The sequence below is a fragment of the Epinephelus lanceolatus genome, chromosome 4 (genome assembly GCF_041903045.1).
Source record: "Epinephelus lanceolatus isolate andai-2023 chromosome 4, ASM4190304v1, whole genome shotgun sequence".
Taxonomy (NCBI): Eukaryota; Metazoa; Chordata; class Actinopteri; order Perciformes; family Serranidae; genus Epinephelus; species Epinephelus lanceolatus.
The window spans coordinates 28,363,662-28,387,805 of NC_135737.1; the positions used below are offsets into that span (position 1 = coordinate 28,363,662).

General features: G+C 40.8%; 2 protein-coding genes across 2 annotated transcripts in view; one reads left to right on the forward strand and one right to left on the reverse strand.

Annotated features, from left to right (window-relative positions):
* Positions 1-294: 294 nt before the first annotated feature.
* Positions 295-8,214, reverse strand: drc12 (dynein regulatory complex subunit 12 homolog). The gene is made up of 6 exons (XM_033631371.2): positions 8,102-8,214; positions 7,948-8,016; positions 4,529-4,648; positions 4,202-4,294; positions 3,962-4,092; positions 295-872 (listed from the first exon to the last, which is right to left on the reverse strand). Exons 1-6 carry the CDS (start codon positions 8,151-8,153, stop codon positions 744-746), a joined length of 594 nt encoding a protein of 197 aa, XP_033487262.2. The 5' UTR covers positions 8,154-8,214; the 3' UTR covers positions 295-743.
* A 363-nt stretch (positions 8,215-8,577) lies between these two features.
* Positions 8,578-24,144, forward strand: part of cbl (Cbl proto-oncogene, E3 ubiquitin protein ligase) — a 41,923-nt gene continuing 26,356 nt past the window's right edge. Inside the window, exons 1-2 of the mRNA XM_033631370.2 lie at positions 8,578-9,501; positions 14,993-15,240. Coding sequence (XP_033487261.1) covers positions 9,355-9,501; positions 14,993-15,240 — 395 coding nt within the window. The 5' untranslated portion in view covers positions 8,578-9,354. The remainder of the gene's footprint in view (positions 9,502-14,992; positions 15,241-24,144) is intronic.

Consider the following 24,144-nt stretch of genomic DNA (forward strand, 5'->3'; position numbering starts at 1 on the left):
TTCTCGTTGTTTCTGTTTTGTCATAGTTGAAGCTTGAATAAAAACACTGCAGTGTTGTAGTACAGCCTCTTACGTCTCTGTGGTTCATGTGGCCAGCTTCACCTGACGCTCACTTGCCTGTGATCACATTTGGTCTCTAGTGGTCTGACACAGCATAAATACAGCCTGAGAATTTTGTCCCTACATTGCCGTCTTTGCTAACACGCCCACCTGTTGTAAGATCAAAGTAGTCTTTACTGTTGTACATGCACAGCACTGTGTACTCTCACCCAGAGTCATTCATTACATACCATGTTAGTGTAATTATCATACTTTTATTGGACTTGAGAAATATCCTGTCACCAAAACAACAATGTATTTACACATATAAAATATTCTAAAAAAAAATAAAAAAAAGTCTGTGTATTTGAGATATAGTGGCCATCATCTCCCCCGACTGTAAACAGTCATTTGCTACATCTAGTGGGCATTACACAACATTACAGACACTACATGGTGAGCTACTGAATACATGCATAGGTGAGTCGGTCTGCTTTGTGCTCTGAAGGTAAAACATTATATAATAAGAACATCCATCGGTGTGTTAGGCGTACTAAATTGTGAATTGCGTATTGGTGCCATTGCAGATATCACTTTCAATTCTGCCAAACAGATGCAACAGTCTGATCAAACTGAAACAAGTTGTAGATGCAACATTAAATAAATGTGTCCCACTGAGAAGAGCAGCTGCTTTCATTTGTCTTCTAGATGTGCTGTGCATTCAGACCGAACTCAGAGAGCAGCTCCTTGTAATTTTGATGAAGGGTCGTGCTCTTGTCCTCCCATCCCTGTCGAGCCACAGACAGCTGGGAAGTCAGGCTGTCTAGAGTCTCCTGCAGAAAAAACATTAGTAAAAATGACATGCAAGCTAAAATCACCCAGTTGTCTAATCTGATATCCCTCTCCTCTTAACCACCTTTAAGTCTGATGAGTTTTAGGAGTGGAGCTGATGGAGATGAGGCATAATTAGATTCTGTGTCATAGTGGGAAGGAGAGAAATAGTGATAATTGCTTATTAAAATTCTGGCTCTATAATCACAGGCTGAGCCCTCTAACAGGGCTCCAGGCTTGACCACTTTGAAGATCTGCATACTGAAAATTTGCATCTACTGTCTGCGCTCAGCCAACTGGACTGTACCTATAAAATGTCGATACTGACTGCATCCCTCATCCATTACGTCCTAACAGAAGGTTCTACTATTTCACAACCTGAGTCTTATTGTTCCTGTTTGAAGTATTATACTGTCCCTATCGGTTAACATAACATTGTATTACATTATTGTCAGTGTTTGGGAAGCCACTTTGAAAGCATAGCTTAACATAGCAGAACTATCATAGGGAGAAATCTTGTTTAGTTGATTTAAACCACTTAAAGAATAGTTGAAACTACTTTGTAAAAAGAGATCAAAGTGATAATGATAATGTGAATGTGATGATAATGTGAATATGATATGAAATTATAGCAAAATATAATACAAAAAAGTCACATACCAGCATAAAATGACACTTAATTGAGTTTATTACAAGAAGTGGCATCTTGTTCTCTGGTCTTACGTAAACCAAAAAAATACAACAGCCCACTATTCATGAGAAAGTGCAGGAATGTCAGCTTTGGTTTTGTAGACAATGTCCATCACTCAGACACCTGCCCTCAGACACTAGAGTCCAGGTGGGGGTAGCCAGGTCTGTTCTACAATAGCATGTAGCAACTTCTCTTAACATCTGTTAATAAATAGCAATAATCAATACCTCTGACTAATGAACACCTAAACTATTATGGTTTAGTTTTTATAAACTCTATTAGACAAATGCATTCCTCGAGCATGTCTTCACAGCGATAAGGAAAAAAGAAACAGTGGGCAGGGCTGATCAAAGGTGGCTCACTTACAGGACAGAATCAAAACTTAAATGAAAATGAAACATAATTCCTTTACTTTAAAAACCCCAAATTGTTTGTAGCACTGGTGTAAGGTAGTTACCACAGGCCCCCTGCACACGCTATTGTGACAGGCCCTACTGTAAGCTATTTACTAGTTATTAGGTGCCAACACTCACCTCTGGCAACTGTTTATAAAAAAGCCAAAGGAATCTAATTGTAGGAGTGCTGCTACTATTTCCTCCTGTCCATTTCTCTCTTGTCCTTATTTACTGCTGCTTTTATCTTTAAAAGGCATGGCTGCACCCTGGACTTGTGGATGTGCTCAGTTTGTCAGTCTTGACAGATTTTGCACCTAAATCAGCTACTGCATTGTATCATATCGTACCGTACTGTATCGTATCGTATGGTACTGTATCATACCGTACCGTACCATACAGTACCGTACCGTATCGCATCGCACCATACCGTATCGTATCGTACTGTACCGTACCGTATCGTACCGTATCATACTGTATCATACCGTACCGTATCGTACCATGTCATATCGTACCATGTCATACCGTACCGTACTGTACCGTACCGTATCATACCGTACCGTATTGTACCATGTCATACCGTATCGTATCGCACCATACCGTATCGTATCGTACCGTATCGTACCGTATCATACTGTATCATACTGTATCATACCGTACCGTATCGTACCATGTCATATCGTACCATGTCATACCGTACCGTACTGTACTGTACTGTATCATACCGTATCGTATTGTACCATGTCATACCGTATCGTATCGCATCATACCGTATCGTATCGTATCGTACTGTACCGTACCGTATCATATCGTATCGTATCGTATCGTATCATACCACGTCATACCGTACCATACCGTATCGTATTGTATCGTATCGTACTGTATCGGCACATGATCAAATACAGACTTGACACAAGCCAACATCCATTTACATGTTACCCAACAACCTACTGCATACCTGTGTATGACCAAAATATCAAACAAAATAAAAAAGTATTATTTTACTAGAATAGTGTTATGTAGAATAAGCATAATAAGCATATAATTTTGTTATAGATTGCTACTCACTATTTAACAAAAAAAAAGAAGAAAAGAAATGAAAATCACGACAGAGATGGGTTTGTATTTTTGAGGGCATATAGCCCATAGCAAATGGCACCATTTTCAATTTAACTTTTAAAAAAGTTAGTTGAATCACTATGCAGATATGAATGTAGTTGAACTACTAGTAAGCTACTGCAAGATATAGTTCAGCTACTAGTTTAATTCCATGTAGTTCACTACTCCTCAACACTGATCATTGTGAATACTGTGAATTTGAGAACAGCTCTACAACAGAGTGGACCAAGGAAAGTATGACCTGAACACCCTTCTGTGCTTCATTTTGAATCATCACTTCTCATTTTACTGTTTCGCAGTCATGCTGGTGGGATAACTTACATTTCACTGTAAACAAAACAGCGGTGTGCATCCAGGTTAACCTGTAGATTGATGTTCTGTTGCTCTACAACACCAAAAACGTCCTAACAAGTTATTGGAGTACTAACGTTTCATGTTCACCTTTGCTTAGGCATCCAAACACCTGCTTTTAACCATGTAGGATTGTAGACAGCAACTGTTTCCATCAGGATTGTCCCATTACTCTACAAACAAAAAGTCTTCTCATTATAATAATTTGCAAGTTGGTATATGGTAATCATATAAAAATTCTATGCATGTGGTGGCTTTATTATGACAACGACAAGTCACATCGTATAAGTGGTCTCAGACTGGTGCTATTTTAGACCATGTCCTCTGCTCTGCATATGCAATCGAGTAGACACAAAATAATACCAAACTACATTAAGTCACTGTAGAACAGAGGGGATGGAGACAATGCTGCCCTTTAACAGGGACACAGCTTCACAGGGTGCACACAGCTGTACATGCAGGTTTACAGTGCATGGGGTCTCAAAAGATGGCTGGTCAACCCTACAGAGGCCTGTAAGTGGCTTGTGTTGCAACTCACATGTAGGATCTTCTCATAGTCTCTTTCCATGTTGTCCAGCTTGTGTTGGAGGTCAGCTATGGTGGTGTCCTTCTCCCGCTCCACCTGCTCACGCTCTCTTTTCTCTTTCCTCAGTTCCTCCTGACACAGCACTGGACAGACAAATGCATACAAGCCTGCCATCACTTTAAATTTTGGGAGCTAACTCAGTCCCATCTGTATTCATCGAGGTACACACATTAAGATGAGATGTATTCATACCTAGCTCTTCCTTCAGCTGGCCGACCTCCTCCTCCAGCCTCTTCACCTTGCTGCCCAGCTCTGTCTGCATGGTTTTGTACTGCCGACTGAGGTCTAGAATGACATTTGTGTCAGAGATGTCAGACTTAGCTTTCATTGCTGATTCACTTTGTAAGGCTAATGCAGCAATCAGCTTAGGCACCCAGCTAATTAGACTTTTTGTTCCTCAAGAATTACCCTAACCATGGCAAACACGCCCCTTGTCCTCGCTCCCAAAGGGATCCACGCTTTATCTCAGGTTATTAAAAGGGAGGCTAATTGTTGATTCATGCCCCGTCTGTACCATACCAGAGTTGACGTCCCTGTGGTCTTGTCTCTCGCGCTGCAGCTTCTGCTCCGTGTCTCTCACGCGTCTCCTCAGGTCAGCTCGATCAGACTGGACCTTTTTTACAGATTCACACTGGAAGGCTGTGATAATCACACAAACACATGAATGAATGTACACACCAGTCATCTTTTTTTTTCTTTATAAGAAAGCGGTAACCTTTTGTAAAAATTCTCCAATGACAATTCTGTTGTCACTAAATTAATATGGTAAACTGAAGCCTTATTAATACATCATGCTCAAGTATGCCATTATAAATCTACATAGCATTAGGTGGTGCAGATTGTGCAAGACCAGCTTTCACTGGAAGGTAAAGTATTTAGATCACTTTCCCTGAAGTCCTGCATTCAAAATCTTACCAAAGTAAAAGTAGCCTATGTAAATATCATCAGCAAAATATACTCAAGTTAAACCACTGATGCAGAAACACGGCCATTTTGACCAGACTACATGACTGGATCAACAAATGCATATTTCACTGTTGTTCCTAAGCAAGGTGGAGCTGGTTTTAACTTTGTGATAACAATGTGATCTACAACAATGCATTTTTTAATTGATCAAATGGTGTAGGCGTAGATTTCGGGGGACGCAGGGGACACCGCCCTCTAAATATAAACATGAATGTAGCAGAGGACTTTCATTTTGACTATATTAAAGACATTTACATCATAAATTGATGCAGAAAAGGCACACATTGATGCATTAATATTCACCAGACTGCAGGAAATTAAGCGTATCACGCTCACAATTTTCTCTCGGAGGACCCCAAACCCCTTGTTTCATGTGTATGCATCCCCTGTTTTGCAACAATACCTACACCCTTGTCAGACACTAAGTTGTGTACAAAAAAAGCACAATATTCCCCCTGAAATGTGCTGGAGTAGAGGTAGAAAGGAGCACATAATAGAAATACTTACAGTACAAGTACCTCGAAATCACGCTGAAGCACAGGACTTAGGTAAATTGATTTAGTTACTGCACTTATCACATCTGCTAGCTACAAAAACATAATCTGAGAAGTAAGCAATAACTACACCATCAGATGACTTGAGTTCAGAAAAGAACATTTTTCCCTCTTTGAAACTTGAGTCTCAGTATGTGGTCTCGCAAAATGGAAATATCAGAGAAGAGTGCCAGACGGCCACCCACTTAACTGAGTAAATGTACTTAGTTTCACAGCACATACTGACAGATAGTGTAAAGAAATGGAACATGGCAGTGTTATAATGATTTGTCAACACCAACTATTCTTTTAAGAACTAAGTAATTTTGTAAGGCCGGTATAAAACAAAATGTTTGTTTAATAAATGTGAGAATTTTCTGTTTTCCTGTTTTAGATTGTTGCGAAATCTTTGAGTTTTGGACTGAGCTCTGAGAAATTGTAAACGGCATATTTCACCATTTTATGACATGAAATGGACTAAATGATTAATCTATTATTTAAAAAAATAATCAACAGATTGCTCGATAATGAAAACAATTAATTGCAGGCCTTTGGACACACATCAGGCATTAGTACAGTGTAGACATAATAGAGTATAGATCTGTACTCTTAAGATTTTAATAGGAGTGTTACCTGTTTTTTTATACAAGATAGCTTAGCTACAATCACTTTGCCCCCTGGAGGTAATATTGGGGAGAGCAGGGTTGGTTGGCGCACAGCCATTTTCTGGTCATTTGAAGGTCACAGAAACAAAGTTTGCTCTCCTGACCTGCACTCATCTACTGTGTTAAAACATCTGAAAGTCACTAACTTTTTTGGTGAGGGTGACATTTCAGTTTTACAGCATCGAAAGTAAGAAGGTGGTCTGCAGACTTAACATACTCAACAAACAGTGTTTGATAGAAATTTCATTTCATATATTATACGTATATTATAAGTAACATTATAGTTATAGTTAAATGGGCCTGACTCAGTTTAAAAGTGCAGCAGGTTCCTGTTCTGCAGCACATATAGACATGACAAAAACACAACCGGACAGTCACATTCTCAAGACATTAATCACAATCACAACCACAAGACATTAACTTAGTCTAGTACGGACAGTTATAAAACAGTACAAGCATAGACAGTCAGTGATTGTAGGTGTAACTGCTGAAAAGAAACTGTTTGTATACCTTTTTAAATTGTGTCTGATATGTTGGGGGATATCCTTCCATATTTTGGTGTATGTATGAAAGACGGACCTCTGCCAATAATTATGTTTGTAAGCATGCACTGGAAGAAGTGCCACTAAGACAGATCAAGTGACATGCCATTGAGGTGTGTTGTGTGTCGGAAGAAGGGCAGTAAGTGTTGGTGAGGTGCTGTTTTGAATCTGAAAATAGAATGCAAGAGCTTGGCTGTATATGTAGTTTTGGAAATGTTGGAAATGTGCTACCTGTTGTTAATAGACAAAGAAATCAACTACATTTTAATGTAAGATGTAAAAGTGTGGGATGAGTGATTGCAGCTGGTTTACATGATTTCATCAGAAAGTTGGGTCAAATGTGAGTGTGGTTGGTTGTTACATGGGCCAACCTACTGTAAAATGAAGAGTTGTAACTTTTTTTGATGGATTAAAACTAATTTGAAACTCTAAAAACCTATATTGTTCATTAATTGTTAGTATGAATGGTCAGTGACAAAAGTAATGTGACATTTACACTGAGGAAGGACTGGTTCTTGCTTAAATTAAATGTTCAAACTGTATCTATTGGTTGCTTCATTTTGTTTTAACTATAGCATTATAGCATTGCCCTGTGATAGTCTGGTGACCTGTCCAGGGTGTGTCCTGCCTTTCGCCCAGTGTCAGCTGGGATAGGCTCCAGCCCTCTTCCTTTTTACCCCAGCAATCATCTCATTACCCCTTAGAGTTATCTTGGGGCCCCTTTGGAGGGAGACTGACCCTCAGGTTGGAAACCACTGGATTAAAACACCTGTATAACTGTATATAAAGTAGTTTAAACTAGCCCCACCATAACCAGCTACAGCCATAAAATGCTATATGTGCATTGATGCATTGATACGTGTGCAATCTAATAATGCCATAATGCCCCCGGCAACCCCTAACAGGCTAAGTGCTTATGGAAAATGAATGAATTAATTAATTTTAACATTGTGCCAGCTGCACAAATGCGCAACATGACTTTAATCAAGTACTACCTAATTAAATAAATAAATAATGTGTACATTAAAACATTTTATTCCTGAGACCATAGCCTTTCATTTGCTGCTTTCTAGAGTATTCAAACATAACTTATGCCAAAGAAATACACCAGAGAAATAAAAGTGTGCCAATAATTAACCTCAGACCGCCCTTAAGTACTATGTGAATAAAAAAGATCTGTGATTAGTGTATATGTAGTTTAGCCTAAGTATCAATTTGAAATTGCTGCTCACCAATGTGATCCTGTAGGATGGCTACATCCAGAATACTGCGCCTATACTTTGCTTCCAAGTCATTTTCACCTGCAACAAGACAATAATAGTTATAAAATGCATAATTTAGCATCACAAAAGGCAAACAATTCAATAATCTCATGAGCAGATTTACTGTTCTCTGGCTTCTTCTTTGTGGTCTTTTTTGTTTTCTTCTTTGGAGGCATGTTTGCTTGCTGTGAAGCTGCCCGCTCAGACCTTTGAGCACACTAACTATACACTAACGACATACAGGGATGGGTCTTTGTTGCTGGGCACTGGTTGCTGAGTGAGTTGCCATGGCACTAGCTGTCCAGCTTGATTGATAGCTGATTGACTTTAATTACAGCCAATCACAACCCTGACTGGGGCGCTGGTGCCTTCTGAGCTCACGGACACTGGCCGTGTGATTGGATCGTTACTTTTACTGAGACGTGTCAAAGCGTCCTTTGTTGTCAGGGGTGACCGAGGCCCGCGCGGAGGGAATCCAGGGCTGCATTCAGCATCCCTTTAACGTTTTATGAATGCTGCACATGCAGAGGCGCGCGCCCAGCTACATTCATGGCTCGTGGACGCGCACAAGGAAGGCGTGGAGTTTGAGTTGGAGGGAGGGGGGCAACGGAAGGGGACGTACAGGAAAGGAAAGGGCCGCACATACACGTCACGGGGAGAATAGAAAAACACTGGGAAATGTGTAATTCCCACAATTATTTATTCACCTCTGTTCTAGCTTATGTTCGTGAAGCTTTCGTAGTTTTAAGCGCAACTTGGTGTCCTCAGTCATCGGTGAGTGCTGTGTGTCGTCAGCCCGCAGAGGAGGGCTGACACTGTCACACAGCCGCTGAACTTCCCGTCAAGACACAGCACAGGCGAAAAGAGCTGCTGCTGCTTGTGCTGCTGCTGACAAAAAAGGGGAACGACATCGGGAATTGTCAAGAGGAGAGGACACACTCCAGTCCTCAAGGCGTTTGGGCAGAGACACGGTGCCATTGTCCTCCAGCTGAGGGCGAGCAGAGACAGGTCTGGTGCTCTGCTAATTAGCCTGCGTGGGTCCCTGCAGAGAGACAGAGCAGCGCAGCTAGCTGCAGCACACAGCGACTTGCACAGGGTGTGAGTGACCGACGTGGTTGTGTTAGCCAGAACTGGGATATTTATCTGACAAACTGGTGCTGGGTTCACTCATGGGAGCCTTTATCCGATAGTCATCCCTCCCTCCCTATACCCCCCGTCGGACCCTGGCTTGGATCCGCCACCCGGGCTCTGTCCTCGTCGGGGGGTGCCGGATCACCATCGCCCGGTCCAGCTAACTCCAGGCGGCGGTTCGGTACCCCTGACCCCTGCCCTGCGTCGCCTGTCTGCCGCTCTGGCCGACCCTAGCCGAGCCCGAACATGGCAGGGAACCTGAAGAAAGGCGGGGGGCTCATCGGTATGATGAAGGATGCCTTCCAGCCACACCATCACCACCTCCACTCCCATCACCAGCCCGGGGCCGTGGACAAAAAGACGGTGGAGAAATGTTGGAAACTAATGGACAAGGTTCGTCAGTTAATTACCAACGTTCACTAGCCGGTAACGTTAGCTAGCGCAGTTGATGACTGTGGGGATGCTAGCTAACCGCAGCTAACTAACGATAAGCTAGCTAATCTTCGCCTGCTGCAGGTCTGCCGTTGCTAACGTTAAGTTAGCTAGTCAGCTGGGAGAAGACATGGTTAGCTAACATTAGCTAAATTGCTAACCTAAGCTGTGTTGTTTTGTGCCGTATGTGCCGGTGTCCCGACTTCTTCGTCTCAATTTAAAAGACAGACTTTTAGTGAAAGTAGCTTAACGTCAACGTTAGCTCACGGACAGAACAAGGGTGTCTTTAACACATCTGTTTGCTACTGCTGTGCTACTCTTTTAAACTAGTTGTCACACAATGGTGCATCTAGCTGGTTTGACCACGTTTGAGTACTATGGTGTATCGTAAACAGTAGCTTTAACAAAGAAGAAAGAGTGGACGTAAAGACAGGATTGAATATAGCTAATTTATGTCAGGGAGGCTGCTAGCACAGCAACAGTTCTCCTGTACATTGTTGCTGAAATGTCTTCAGTCAACTGTCTGTCAGCCTTTAAAGTTGTAACAAAGCATTAAGGAGAAAAGAAAAGAAACGTGTCTGTTTAACTAGGCCAATTATGCTCTTTCACAGGGGAGACTCGTTTCACAGCTTCACTACTCGGAAAAAAAGTCTGTAGCAGTTTGACCCCCAGTTTCCTGTGAGATTCACACAGCAATATTAGAGTGAATAAGAAGACAAGACACTCTTTTGTGTCTCCTCTTCCTCTTTGAGGCCTTAGTCCAGAGCTCTGATGTTAAGGGACCAAGTCCTTTTACAAAGCTATTATTAAGAAACCACATTCCAGTTTATTTTGCTCCACTGTGGTAGATTGTCTGACTGGACTGCTCTCCACAGTTGAGGAGGCACTGTACCTAACGCAAATAAGAAAACAGAAGTAACTCTGCAACGTCAGTCTTTTATTTTTGTTCTCAGTGAATGTCCAACACTCTTCTGTAAAGCTTTTGTGTCTGTCTGCAGTCCAGACAACATGACTGAGCAGCTGACCTTACACCACTTGCACAGTCTAGTTAGCTTTTGCAGGTTACAGTATGGGAATAATTTGCCATACGACATCTGACCCAGTAACAAAAGTTGAGGGCAGCACAAGCGAGGTGAGCTAAAGAGTATCTTACCTTTTGAAAAGGCTTTAAAACCAAAAGTATTTTTACTCCACCAGATTGTTTAAAATAGAAGCGGAAATATTGTTCAGCTCAGTCTAAAGGAAAACCACAGCCCAACATATAGCCTACTGTAGAACAACACCTGCAGATTAATAACGCAGGCGCTCTCTGAAAACACCTCCCGCACAGCAGCACTAAGTTAAATTTTATTAAAAGCTTGAGGCTACTTTCCCTCTTCAGAGTTGCCTACATTAAAGTGTTCAGCATAACAGACCTGAATGATTAAATCCTCGTGTCCTTTTGAGTTAAACAGTAAAGCTGTGATGCCCTGATCTAATGTGTATTGGGAGTTTAGCCACCTGTATCAAGTTTTAACTTAGAATTAAACTTTGAAGCATTGTGAGTTTAACCATTAGCCTAGGTGTTACATTACTGTCTCTGCGGTTGCATTGCTACATGCTTCACGTTAATTAGCTATTTATTATCAAAACCAAAGTTGTACGTGGAACATTGTCACCACCAGCCATAATAGCAAATATGACAGATAACCACCAGTGAATTTCAGGTCATATGCTGCTCGAAGATAAGAAATTTTGTGCTGTAGTGCACACACACATTTCTGAGCATATTGTACCCTTATATTCGAGTGAAAGTAATTATATCTTTACCCGTTCATCATCACATCCACGTTGGTAACATTTCCTCAAAAATCTTCTTGTCTGAAATCATCAGTAGTCTCATTGTGGTATTATGTTCATATCAAACAGAAGTGTAGGATCCAAAGTGTCAGTATGGGATTTTTCCTCACTATTGGTTCTTGCAGTTGAAATAATGAAACTTGCTTTTTTTCAGCAGTCTGTTAGACAAAAATCAATCAATCAATTTTATTTATAAAGCCCAATATCACAAATCACAATTTGCCTCACAGGGCTTTACAGCATACGACACCCCTCTGTCCTTAGGACCCCCGCAGCAGATAAGGAAAAACTCCCCCAAAAAAACCCTTTAACGGGTAGCACATTGATCCCTTCATTTGTCCCTGTGCCTGTTGCGCTTAAACACATGTTGTAAGACAGCCATCACTGCTGCCTAAAACACGGTTTAATCTATTGGGTTAGGCTCGTTTTTTTTTTTTAATGTAGACACCAAACACAGTTTGTCACCAGACTTTCTTGTAGAAATACTAACCATATTATGATATCCTAAAAAATTTGGGGAATTAACAAGTAGTCCTTTCTCTTCAACAGACAGAGAGCAAAATATGTTTTCCAGGAACAATCACTGAGGTCTGCAGAAACAAGGAAACACAAAATTGCCTGTTTACAGCTGAAGTCCGACAAAAATTTAACCAGGGCTCGCTTTCCCTCAAGCTAGTTAATCTTTAAATGGCTTGAACTTGATTTACAAAATATACCAGGTCTATGCCAGGTGAAGAACCACCCAGATGAGACAGAGAGAAGAGGGAAATTGATAAGTGGAATGCAGTTTAGCTCGGAGGCAGTCAACATTTTACTTCAAGACCGTAGTCTTGATTGACATTGATGTGCGAGAGCACTCAGTTGTTGTGGCATTGTACATGTGCATGCATGCATGTGTGTTTGGCTGAGTTATGGGTACAAGTGTTTGCGCAGTACATGATAATGTTAGTGGTGTAACCTTGACAGCAGTTTTATTTGGTATCAGACATAACCAATAAGGATCTTCTATGTTTGGAGGCCTGGAGAAGTGTTGAAGGAATGAGGGCACAGTGTAGGTAATGATACTGAAGGCTTTCAGTGCAGTTGCTCATGTAGTCAAATCACCATCAACCATAAGCAAATTATCCAAAACACACAGAGGATACAAAAAAATGTACAAGCATTGTGTCCACAGTGTGCCACATACAGTTCAGTAGAAGTTGTTGTTGCATTGACATTTGGTAATTGAAATCATTTAAATAATGAATTCATCAGGGCTTTGTCAGTTTTAGCTGGTCAGTCCAGTGCTGTATGTAATATGGATACTCTCCATGACTAATTTTGATAAAGTCTTTTGTGGTAGTTGCGTTTCCTGGTGCTTAAAACATCCATATTAGATCTTGTAGTATCCAACCCAGCAATGCTTAATGCACCCTGGTGATTCCTGAAGTCTGTTGGATTTATATTGATATGGACGTAATGTTACTGCACCAAAATGTCTCACCTGTGATCTGTTTACACTCAATATCAGTAGTAAGCTGACCTTTTAATGTCCAGACATCAATGAAGGCCTGCATACTAAAAAACATTTTGCATGTTGTGAAAACTGCACTGCTTAAAATATCCTACCTGTCAAGTGTGACCTCATTTGGTTTTGAGAGGCATATGTTACAGTGCTGACGAACTCACTGGTCCACTTAGAAACTGAAACCAAATATTTCTAATATGTTGCACTCTGAGTATGAAAAGCATGGCTCAGTTGGGCTGTGGATTCATGAGATGTTCCTTTTAAGACAAGTGTGGGAGGGACAGGAATACTCTGAATGATAATATTAATAATAAGAGATAAATAGAGATTTAGGGGAACTGTTACACAGTATAAAGTAGATAAATATGTCAACTGAATGCAGAAAATCTACCATGTAATCATGTAATACCTTTAGGATTAAACAAGTAGTTCTGTCTTTGTCAGAGGAGTTTTGGCATAGAAACACATGAAATTGAAGTTGTCAGTATGTTTACAATAAATTTGTTTTCATAGTTCCAGGCCTGAGTCAATTATAAGATGATTGATTATTAGAAGTCTTGTTTTCCCATACTGACAAACTAATGGCTTCCAAAAAGAAGAGGCAAGGGAATTCAGACCGACATTCTTGTAATGCTGTTCCTGCCATATTTTTGATATACTCATGAATGGTAGACAATAATTTGGCCTGGTGTAAGAAAGAATGAGCCATGTCCTGTTGTTGACATGCGATTGTTTGGTCCCTGTTTAAGTTGACAGCATAGCTCTGTATCACCACCGGTTCAAATCAGGACACGAGACCCCGGATTTTTGAATGGACGTGTAGTTTTGTGCCTCTGCGATCATGCAAAATGCAGTGGTAAATATGAGGGCAGCCATACAGAGCTTAATGTCAGAGTGTTCTAGGCTGCCCGCCAGTGTCTTTTGTAATGGTCAACGAAGTGACTCAGACACAGTGCAGCAGCACAGTGAGATAAGTGAGGAAAGGTTGAACATTACTGAGGATGTAACATGTATTCATGCAGTCTGGTGAACAAGCACGAAGAGTGACCATCACAATATACGTGATTTATAAAACCATCTAATAGATTATCTCTGCTCACCCATTACAGAATCCACCCTCTGTTGTGTCAGTGTGTGATGTTAGTCAAGCAGTTAAACTTTGAGTCCCTTTTTCTTTTTAGTTTTTCACACTTGAACAGTTTATCTTGTGATGTGTCACTGTAGTTGCTGCTTAAATCCACGTCAGTCTCACAGTGCTTCAGCTGTTCAAATTTGCAAAGCAGTAATGCTCAAAAGTTGAGTACAGAGAATATGTGTTTTTGAGGCAGAAGTGGCCTGCGCTGTGCAGATTAAAATGAGGAAGTCTAAACATATCAACAGCTTCTCCAAACATGCTGAAGAAACTGAGACTCAGACTGCTGTGACCTATGGTTTTCGACATGGAAGTCAAATACAAAGGCGCAAGCATCGTTGTGCATACCTAAAAAAAAAAGACTGTCTGTATGGTAAATGAATGAGAAATGGACATAATTAGCGTCACAATGAGAACAGACACAAGCCATAGATTAATGCAGATATCCAATCCAATGCCTTTGTCCTTTTCCACCTTCAACTTTTTTTGTGTCGATGGGGAGGTAGTGTGACAGTGGTGAAATAACTCATGATGCCCCAAAGGGGTTAAATCTGTGATACTCAGTGTATTTCATCATATAATGTGTAGACTTGCCATACTCTGAAAGCTCCAAGCAGGAATTTGACAGGGCTTTTAAGGGCCTTTCTCTCAGTCTTTGACTTGGTTGGCATTTTCCATTCTGCATGTCTTGTATCTGGGCTCACTGACAATATTCTGCACTAAAGATAAGTGCTCTATTATAGAAAAGACCTATATAATGCAGGACTGTATATATTATAAATAATGTCTGACTTGTACTGAACGAAAATGCACAGTGCTGCTTTAGACAAGTGTTAGATTTTCTTTCTCCGTCGCTCTCCTCTAACCGCTCTTGCCACCCTGTCGTACTTTTCTCTCATATACCTTACACTTTGCACCCACTTCTTGTCTCTAACTGTATCTCATCTTCCCCCTCACATCCTCCCTCTCTGCAGGTGGTGCGCCTGTGCCAAAACCCCAAATTGGCTCTGAAGAACAGCCCCCCTTACATCCTGGACCTGCTGCCAGACACCTACCAGCACCTGCGCACCATCTTGTCTCGCTACGAGGGCAAAATGGAGACCCTGGGGGACAACGAGTACTTCCGGGTCTTCATGGAGAACCTGACCAAGAAGACCAAGCAGACCATCAGCTTGTTCAAGGAGGGCAAGGAGCGCATGTACGAGGAGAACTCACAACCCAGGTGAATAAAATGGATACAAATATTGCATCTAGCTTAATATTAGTTTATAAAATATGATTCTGGAGGTGAAAAATGTGGTTTCTCTGCTTTCAAACCATATTGCCTAGCCATTGTGTTTAGTTTCTTAACTGAAGCCATCTGAAATGGATGAATCTGAGGTGTGAAGTCTCTGTGGTAGCTGCATGACGACTTCACACCTCACATTCATTCATTCATTCCAAATAATTACGACTGTGCACGCAGAGAGTGAACAATTGCACCCAGGCCCAGCCCCCAGGGTGGTTGTAGCTCAAGATCTGTATCAAAACAAGAGGAGAGAGGTGTTGTGGTTTGAGCATGTGAGCATATGTGGTCAGGATGGCGCTTAATCTACAGCTGCCTGCCTGCCTTCACTTTGTTTTTGTGCCTCTCTATCTCCACCATCTACTTGAACATTTTATCTTCATGTAGCTGTCTTAGTGCAGTGCATTCTTTTTTGACATTACACAGTGCCTCTGTCTCTTTCTTTCAATTTTTGTGTGTGGCGGTTTGTTGAAGTGTAATTAATTAGAAATGCCTCTTGTTTCCCTTGTTTAAAAAATGCCAAATGAGTAAAGGCATTCTTTTGAAGACAAGATACCACAGAGGACCTTGAGAGAAAATGGAGCTTCTTACGAGCACAAAGTTATTGTTGTGTTAATGAGCATGCTCTCTGGGGTGCAAGCTTGTATTTTTTGAAACAAGGGAAACAAGAGGCATATCATTAATTACACTTCCACGAGTACCTTTACACATAAAAACAGGACAACTGCTTACTTCGTATAAACTTGTTTGTCTCTTTTCAGAAGGACAGAGACAGATTAGACTGAGGCGCTGCGTGATTTCCAAAAACAAAGTATTACTGTAACTGCTGGATGGAGCTGCTCTAACCCTCTTCCTTATATCACCACAGCTGTCTTTTGCTTCACTGCACGCTTTGGGCAAATGTTGTCAGAAATAGTTGTAACAGGCATTATGTACAGTATCGTATGTATTAGTAAGACGGGCCTTATTAGGTTTCTCTAAGGAGTGTTTCATACACTGTTGGCCAGCATCAAATCCCAGTAAGTGTTTCTTTAGAACTGCCTCTTGGGTGGGTGCTTCTCTTGCTGGCAGTGAGAAGGATGACTTGCATAAGATTTTTAAAAATTCCTTGTGTTGTCCAGGCGTCTTTTCATATCTTGCTGCTGTAGCTGCTGTCTTTAGGAGCTTTTGGATTGGTCTGACGGACAATGACACCAAGTTTATGTGGAAATGGTTGGACAGAAACCGTTGGCGGAGCGAAGTAATATAAGGACCTGAAATTTTGTTCACAGTGGATAGTTCCTAGTGGATTGTTTTGCCCTTTAACTGTCCTTCATATTGATATTTTTGTGTCAGAGTTTACAGCTATGAGCTGACCTATGAACTATGAGTGTGCTGCATTGATATAGCCTGGGAAAATGAAAGTGCAGTTTCATTTTAGTTGTTGTCATACTGAATTAAACATTAACTAACAGTATTCAACTCTTACTATCTTCCTACTGTTGTTTGAGCTACTATGTCGTCGCTGAAAGGGGCAGTCCATGGCCTTCATGGATAAATCAATGTTGATCGAAAGCAAAGTGAAAGCGTTGATATGTTTATTGCATATAACATTAGGATTTATGAGGTGATTCGCTTTATCCCTGTAGAGATGGTAAATTATCATGAGCATAGCCAGCATGCAGCAGGGAGCCCTCTGTGGATCATGTGTGGATCTGGTGCCGCTGTGTGTCGTCTCACAGGCTTATGTCATGATGTATCTTAAATGTATACTATGCAGGATTTTCCTAAAAAAAAATCTAAATTAATTCCTCTCGGTCATGACGTATGACCCACTAGAAGTGTGTGGCAGTATATTTATCTGCAGAGATTTGACCTCTGCCTGTATTTCCTTATTTTCTTTTTATTTTGCTGTGTTGGGGACGTTTGTGGGCACAGTGTGCAGTTGAGGTTGGGACTTTATGAAAAGATAGCCACCAGGGACCAGACAGTAAGCAGAATGCATCCAATAGGAAGCTACTAAAATTGCAGACACAGTGCCGAAAAGACACAAATGCAGCGAGGTGAAACACGAGGTGGGCAAAGCTAAGGTTGGCTTTCAGTTTCGCTGGCATTACTGTTTACAAACAGTAGCTGGTAATTCCTGCATAGATACCTTTTAAGTGCAAGAAAACATCTGAATCATATCTGGGGATAAATCAGATGTCTGTAAAGCTGATTTAAGAGTTAGGTAGGAAGTCAGTAGATTGATAGGACATCATTGCACAAAGAACGTTTAGTGTGGCAGAGACTCTTAAATCTCACCGCATCTAACCTTTTATAGTTTTTATTAATTATTGTCATAAAATTGAATTGACCATTATTTTTAAAGGGTCCCTAAACATGTTAGATGTTTTGTTGCTTCTCGTTAGTTTCTTGACACTTCAACTGAACCTGATGTCTTTTGTGTGAACTGTTTCTTGTTTTGAGAAAATTAGGTAATAGTTTTATCTCGCCAGTCATACGTGATACATCCTCATCTCGCTGCTCAGTTCCTCTGTGAGACTGTTCTTTCTCAGCTACCATGACGGTAAGCTTACAGAAAGAAAAAACCCACTAAAAGGCAACCAGACAGAAGAGGAAGCCCTTTTTACCATGAGCTGGTAGTTGATGGTGTTTTTTGTTGTTGTTGTTGTTGTACATATTTTTTTGTGAAATTTATTTTCATCATCACTTCGTTTTACTGAGAGGCTGCGTAGAAAGAAATTCCTGGTTAAGGCAGAGGAAACACACACACACACACACACACACAGTAGTCAGGCATTACACACAAAGACTGCTATTGTCTGTGTGGAGAAGGCAGTGGCAGTGACACTAACCAATGGGTATCGGCCCACTTAAGAATGCTATAGTATAAACCAATGACGTTGAGCCGCTAGAGAGACTAGTATGTGGTAAGGCTGCAGCTGAGCTCAGCACATGGCTCAGACTGAAAAGTTGAACAGTAAGGATAAAGATTATCTCGCTGAGTTTAATAATACACTGCTTTCACTGTGTTATTCAATTCAGCCTTAATTAAAATATGAGAACACTGGCACTTATTATTTCCTCCTCTGCGACTTCAGTCTGCATCAGTGCTTGATAGTTATTGACTTAAATGACAATGAACAGGACTGCACTGTGGCTTTATGGCTTTTTTTTTCAAGCCGGAGCGAAGGATCCAAGCATTTCATGAGAGCCCTTAATGCAGCGTGGGTGGATATGCTGTGTTGTGATGCCGCACAGACTTCTTCACTATGTCTTCTCCGGAGATTTAGATCCTCTATTTGGCTACCTGCCCCCCCCCCCAATATGTCCCACACAGATTGCCTAGCCTTAGAGATGAAGCAGAGTCGAGGTAATGCAGTAAAAGCTCGGTTGCAACAGTCTGCTCAGTCATGACTTATGTAGAAGCTGTGTGAGTACGATGTGTCGTATATTTACAGTGTTTTTTTGCGTAATTACAGTATAGATAAAGAAAAGGGGGTCGATTTTGTTCACAGTAGAAGAGAGTGAGGATAAAAGTGAGTCTACTGTGAGCAAGACTTAATTATTAACACTGACAGCCCGTATTCAGTCAGATTCAACACAACACAGTCAGCACTTCCTCCTTGTTTGCTTCACTTACTTCCTCTTCTGGCTTTACACAGCACAGCCGAGACATTTTCTGGCCTCAGAATTGACAAAGACCCATACAGATCGACAGTTTTCTCTAACGCTCCACCCAAGTGTAAAAATGTTTTTCTTTTGCCCATAGTGACTAGAAGAAAGAATGCTATAGTCCCAACCCTGCAAGCAGCACTAGAGCTGAAACAGTCGATTACTCCATCTAAACAATTAATCTGTAGCTATTTTAATCATCCACTAATTGTCTTTCCAAGCAAACATGCCAAACATTTGCTGGCTAAATGCTTTTTTCTTAAGGTTTTGAACTGTTGGTTGGACCAAATGTGCAATTTGATGACCACACCTCGGACTCTGGGAAATTGTGATGGGTGCTTTTCACAGTTTTCAGACATTTTGCAGACAGAACAGTTAGTCAAGTTAGAACAGTTTCAGATCCAGGGCATTTGTTGATGAAAAATCTTCAAATTGTTTTTCTCGGTTTCATCAATGAATTGTTAGAACCCCAGCCAGATTTAATTTAAAGGTAATTATCAGAGTAGTCTATATTAAATCGCTTGTTTTGTCCAACGAGCTGTCCAAAATCCAAAGATACTCAGTTTGCGATCACATATGACAAAGAAAAACATAGAATATTTGTACTTGAGAAGCTGAAACCTGCATTTGTTTTTGCTTGAAAAATGACTGAAACGATTAACTGTTTATCAAAATAGTTGCAGCTTAATTTACAATAAACTAATTTTGGTCGCCCACTTATTTCAGTTCCAGACATTTGCAGAAGCTACAAAGCATTGTGATAGTTCAGTGCAACTAATTTTTTCACTTCTGCATTTCTAGAAATGACTAGTGAGCTGTAATTGTGGTCTCTTGATGAAAAGGTTTGCTAAGTAGGTTTGGTTAATTGTTCTGTGTTGGGAATGAATGTGCTGTCCTGTTCCGAGTTTCCTCTTGGTTTTAACACAGCTGCTTTGTCTGTAGTCAGCGTATTAATTCACTTAGGAAGCCTATAGGTTTAACATTACACATCCTTCAGTCACTGTGCAGAGTAATACAGTAGAAGGGTTGATCAATGTGTCCTCAGAGAAGCCCTTTAACGCCCTCCTCCATGGGTCTGACCGGATACTGCTTTGACCTCTCTGTGAGAGTCTGTTTGATCCTCTTCCTGGGCTAAGCTGCCATTGCATCCTGACCACCATCGATAGGTCCAGCTGGTCACAGGAAGTGGTGGGCTTATAGGCTGCAGGGTGACTCAACGGCACTGTGGGACAATCTACACTGCAGAATGTGACCTGGAGGCTAATAATATGCTGTAAATATTATTTGTAAATGGGTGTATATCTCCCATGGTCTATTTTGTCTTGTATGTTATCTTTAGATGCCTGTTCTGTTTATAGTGAGAGGCAGTATGGCTGTTGGGTTTGTTTGTAAAGCCTGTAAGGTACTCTTTACTAGACCCAACTGCTATCGGTCTGATGACGATAAGTCTCTTGGGGTGAGGGCCAGTATTTCGAGCTGATCCAGTGTAGCCAGCGGAAATCTGAGCCAAGACTTCACTTCAGTGTTCTGGTCATTTTTGCTAATCTCGATAAACAAATATCTGCATATGAATTAAGATAAATAAATAAAAAAGCTACTATAAAGCTAATCGCCATCAGATGATAGCCAGTGGGTTCAAAGACTCCATTTTGACCAATGGGTTCCACCTCTCGGTCGGTCAAAGATACTCAGATGATAAACCAGAACACTTCAGATACCAAAACCTTGTCTAGTCGCCCACACATACTGCATACATATACACAATCTGTTTATAGGGATTATGAAGAAATGGCTTAGAATAACCGTACGTTACCTTTGCACATTTCCTCCTTTATCAGAACTTGCATACAAAAAAAGAACAGTTGCCTCACATGAGACAACACTTGAGTGAAAAACAAAAGACTGAGAACAGTAAAACTAAAATTCTTTTAAAATAGAAGCTTTAAGGTTCTTGAGAACGACAGTATAAAATGTTGCAGGTGTCTGTATTTACAACTTCACTCTCCTCCTCCATGTCTCCTGAACCCATGTTACCGTAAGAGGCAACTAGATTCATGGGATTACATGGGATTAAGATCAAAAGGGCATTCTGAGATCACACGAAAATTAAAAGATCTTGCGTAATCCATCTTTGAATTTCTCCCAGGGTAGAAAGAAACCGGTTGCCAAATTTCTACAGGTGTACAGTGTATACCGTTACATCACCCAACCCTATTGATAACCCATTAATTGTTTACTCAGTTCTAGTTATTGCCTCTTAATTGGAAATATTTGTAATTGTATCTTTCTAAACTCAGTATTTTTGTAGTTTTGACTGCTGGTTAGACAAAACCGAGGGCTGGAAATTGTGTTGAAATTTTTTAGTTTTCTGACATTATAAAGGCTGAACCATTCATTCGTTCACTGGTGGTAATGGTTAGTTGCAGCCCCACACACATGATTAATTAAGAGTGTAATTCACACATCCTCCAACCCTTTACTTCACTGCCACCTCTCTTTCTTTCCTTGCTTTCATTCCAACCTTTCCTTTACTGACAGCGTATAGCTCCAGTCCTTTGCACAATAGAAAAATGCATTCCAGACATGCTTCAGTGATATTGTTACAATAGTCGGTAGGAACAACTTCCTCAAGCTTTTACACATTCAGCCTTTTCTGCAGCTGAACTTATGTTCAGGCTTCAGTGGCAGGTGTCATGAAGAGCCTTTCACTCAACAATGATTTGGACATTTTTCTTTACTCCTCATATCAGCATGCGGTTGTTTTATAAATGTTTTAGTGTGCTGTAAAGTATGTGTTTACTGGTGAAATTGTTAAGAGATTTGAGTGCAGCATATAATGCTAACTGCTAAGATGAACACTGGGTGTGTTTAATCTCCCCATTGCCTAAAAAGTGTCTTTGTGTGAAAACGTAGTAGTGCACTCTTGCATTCATGAGGCCTTTCTTTCAGTGGGTCGGGACAGGTGCTTGGCACTGTTGTGTCTAATGCCACCACAAAGTTACTGGCTGCTGTTGCTACTTGTCACAGCACCTGGCTGTCTGTACATTTGTGTTTTGGATATAATTCTAAAAGTTTATCCAGCATTGGGTCACATCTCACCAACACTATCAGTCCTGGACAAAAAGATCAGTGCATGAAATTCATTCTGCAGCTGTTTACAGTAAAGTGCTCCTGTGTCATCAATGATTTATGTAGTCAAGCTTTTGTGGACAGAGGAAAACATGGCATTGTACGGTACAGTACCTCTGGTATTTGCAAATGTCATTTGCACCCATTTCTATTTTGGCTCGCCAAGAGAGCCCCCTCCTAAAATACAACTTCCTATTTTCTGTAAACGTACCTGACAGCCATGTGAAACAAAGGCCTGTCTCTGATCGCATAGCTTTCGGCTTTGACTATCTGAAAACCCATCTTATCACTGCAGCTATGACACTGTAGGAAAGGTCTTTGTTTGTAGTATGTGGATGGAGCCATGAGGAAATGCAGCGCTGCATTACAATGATGCCAGTTCAAGAGAAAGTTTGCATGGATATCATTCACTCCTGTTTTATCAGTAGCTGCTGGGCTATGATAAATTTGATGATGTAGTTACTCCCACTGATGTGTTAACATAGAAAAATACAGGAATGGGCTGTTTGATATTAAAGATCACATTAGTTGATAAATTTGGACATGTGTCACATGGACAGCGTCATGGTATAGTATCGTCGTTAAGCTTTAGAGATGTGCTCAGACTTGCTGCATGTGTTTCCCTGCTGGTCAAGGATTGGATTTAACCTGAACCCTCCTGTTTACTCACAGACTGTGTCACCTGCTATTAAACTGTCTAAATCAAAAATGTTGAAGGTGATAAAAGGAGAAATGGTTAATGTGTTCTTTTTCCAACGGAAGTGAAACAATAATTCTTTGTTAGTAAGTCACTAATCTGTAGTGTTTGTGCACTTTACCAGTAAAGAAATGAGTACCCTGAAATCTTTTGCCTAGATTAGCTCAGGGTGACTTGAACAAGGTTTAGATCTTACACATACTCATGTGCCTGAACCCAACGTAAGCTGCATTGTCTCAAGGGGATTTACTGTAATACAGCCTCATATCGAAGACAGCCACAGTGTTTCACACCACTGCTGTTCTCTGCGTTCAGTCTTAAATGGAAATCAAACTGAATGTGCAGCCTCTTTGTTTCATCTCTCTGTACAAACAGAGATGAATCAGGGAAAAAGTATTGCCTCTCTCTGTGCTGCCGCAGCGGGGGGTCTTAGTGGTTAGCTAGTTGGTTATGATGGACTCGGGAGTGAAGTAAGGGAAGCTTTTAGTGGTTAGCCTAGCAGCCAAACAGCTATCAGTGCTGGCAATGGAAAACACATTTCACTCCTCAGAGGTTGCGGGTGTTACAGCTTCAATTACGTTTGCCTACACTCGTAGCTCGGGGCTCTATGTGCAGATATATGCATACACACACACATGCATAAATAGCAGAGCATCATGGTTATTTATGTCACTGCGGTATCAGTGAGCAGCCGACTCATGTAGTCCTCACACTATTAGATTATGGTGATTAGCATGACGCAACCCACTAGCTTCTCTGCCCCGCAGGGTACAAAAAGCACTTGCTGTTTATGCACACAGATAAATGAGCTCAGATATGCACTAAGATATGCCAAGTCAACTGTGTAGAGGGGATTACACTAAAACAGTGCTGTTTGCTGTTGTTTTTTTTACAGTCTTTATTCTCTCCTTCACAATAATCTTTAAGCCTGTCTAATTGACTAGAAAGATAAGAGCTTTGAAAGAGAGATTAGATGAAAGTAAAAATGCACATTTGGAGATGTTAGTCTGGATTTTGCACGGATGCACAGCTGTTTTTTTAATTAGGGATTTTTATTCAGGAGGTTGTGTAAGGAAGCAGTTAAGTGTGTTTCATTGCTTAAGTGCTGTGTAGTGTGTGTGTGAGTGTGTGTGTGTGTGTGTGTGTGTTGTGTGCTGTCATGGCTGTTTCCTGATGGAGATCTGGACTGAAGCCAGTTCCGGAGAGTTAAATTTATAAAGTGATGACTAGAGCAAAATGGTAAGCCAGAATTTCAAACACATAACTCACTGTGTTTTCCAGTAGAGTAACATTTATTTTTAATTTCTTTGTATATTTCTTTTTTGCGCAAGCATTCACCACATTATTAAATTCAGTCT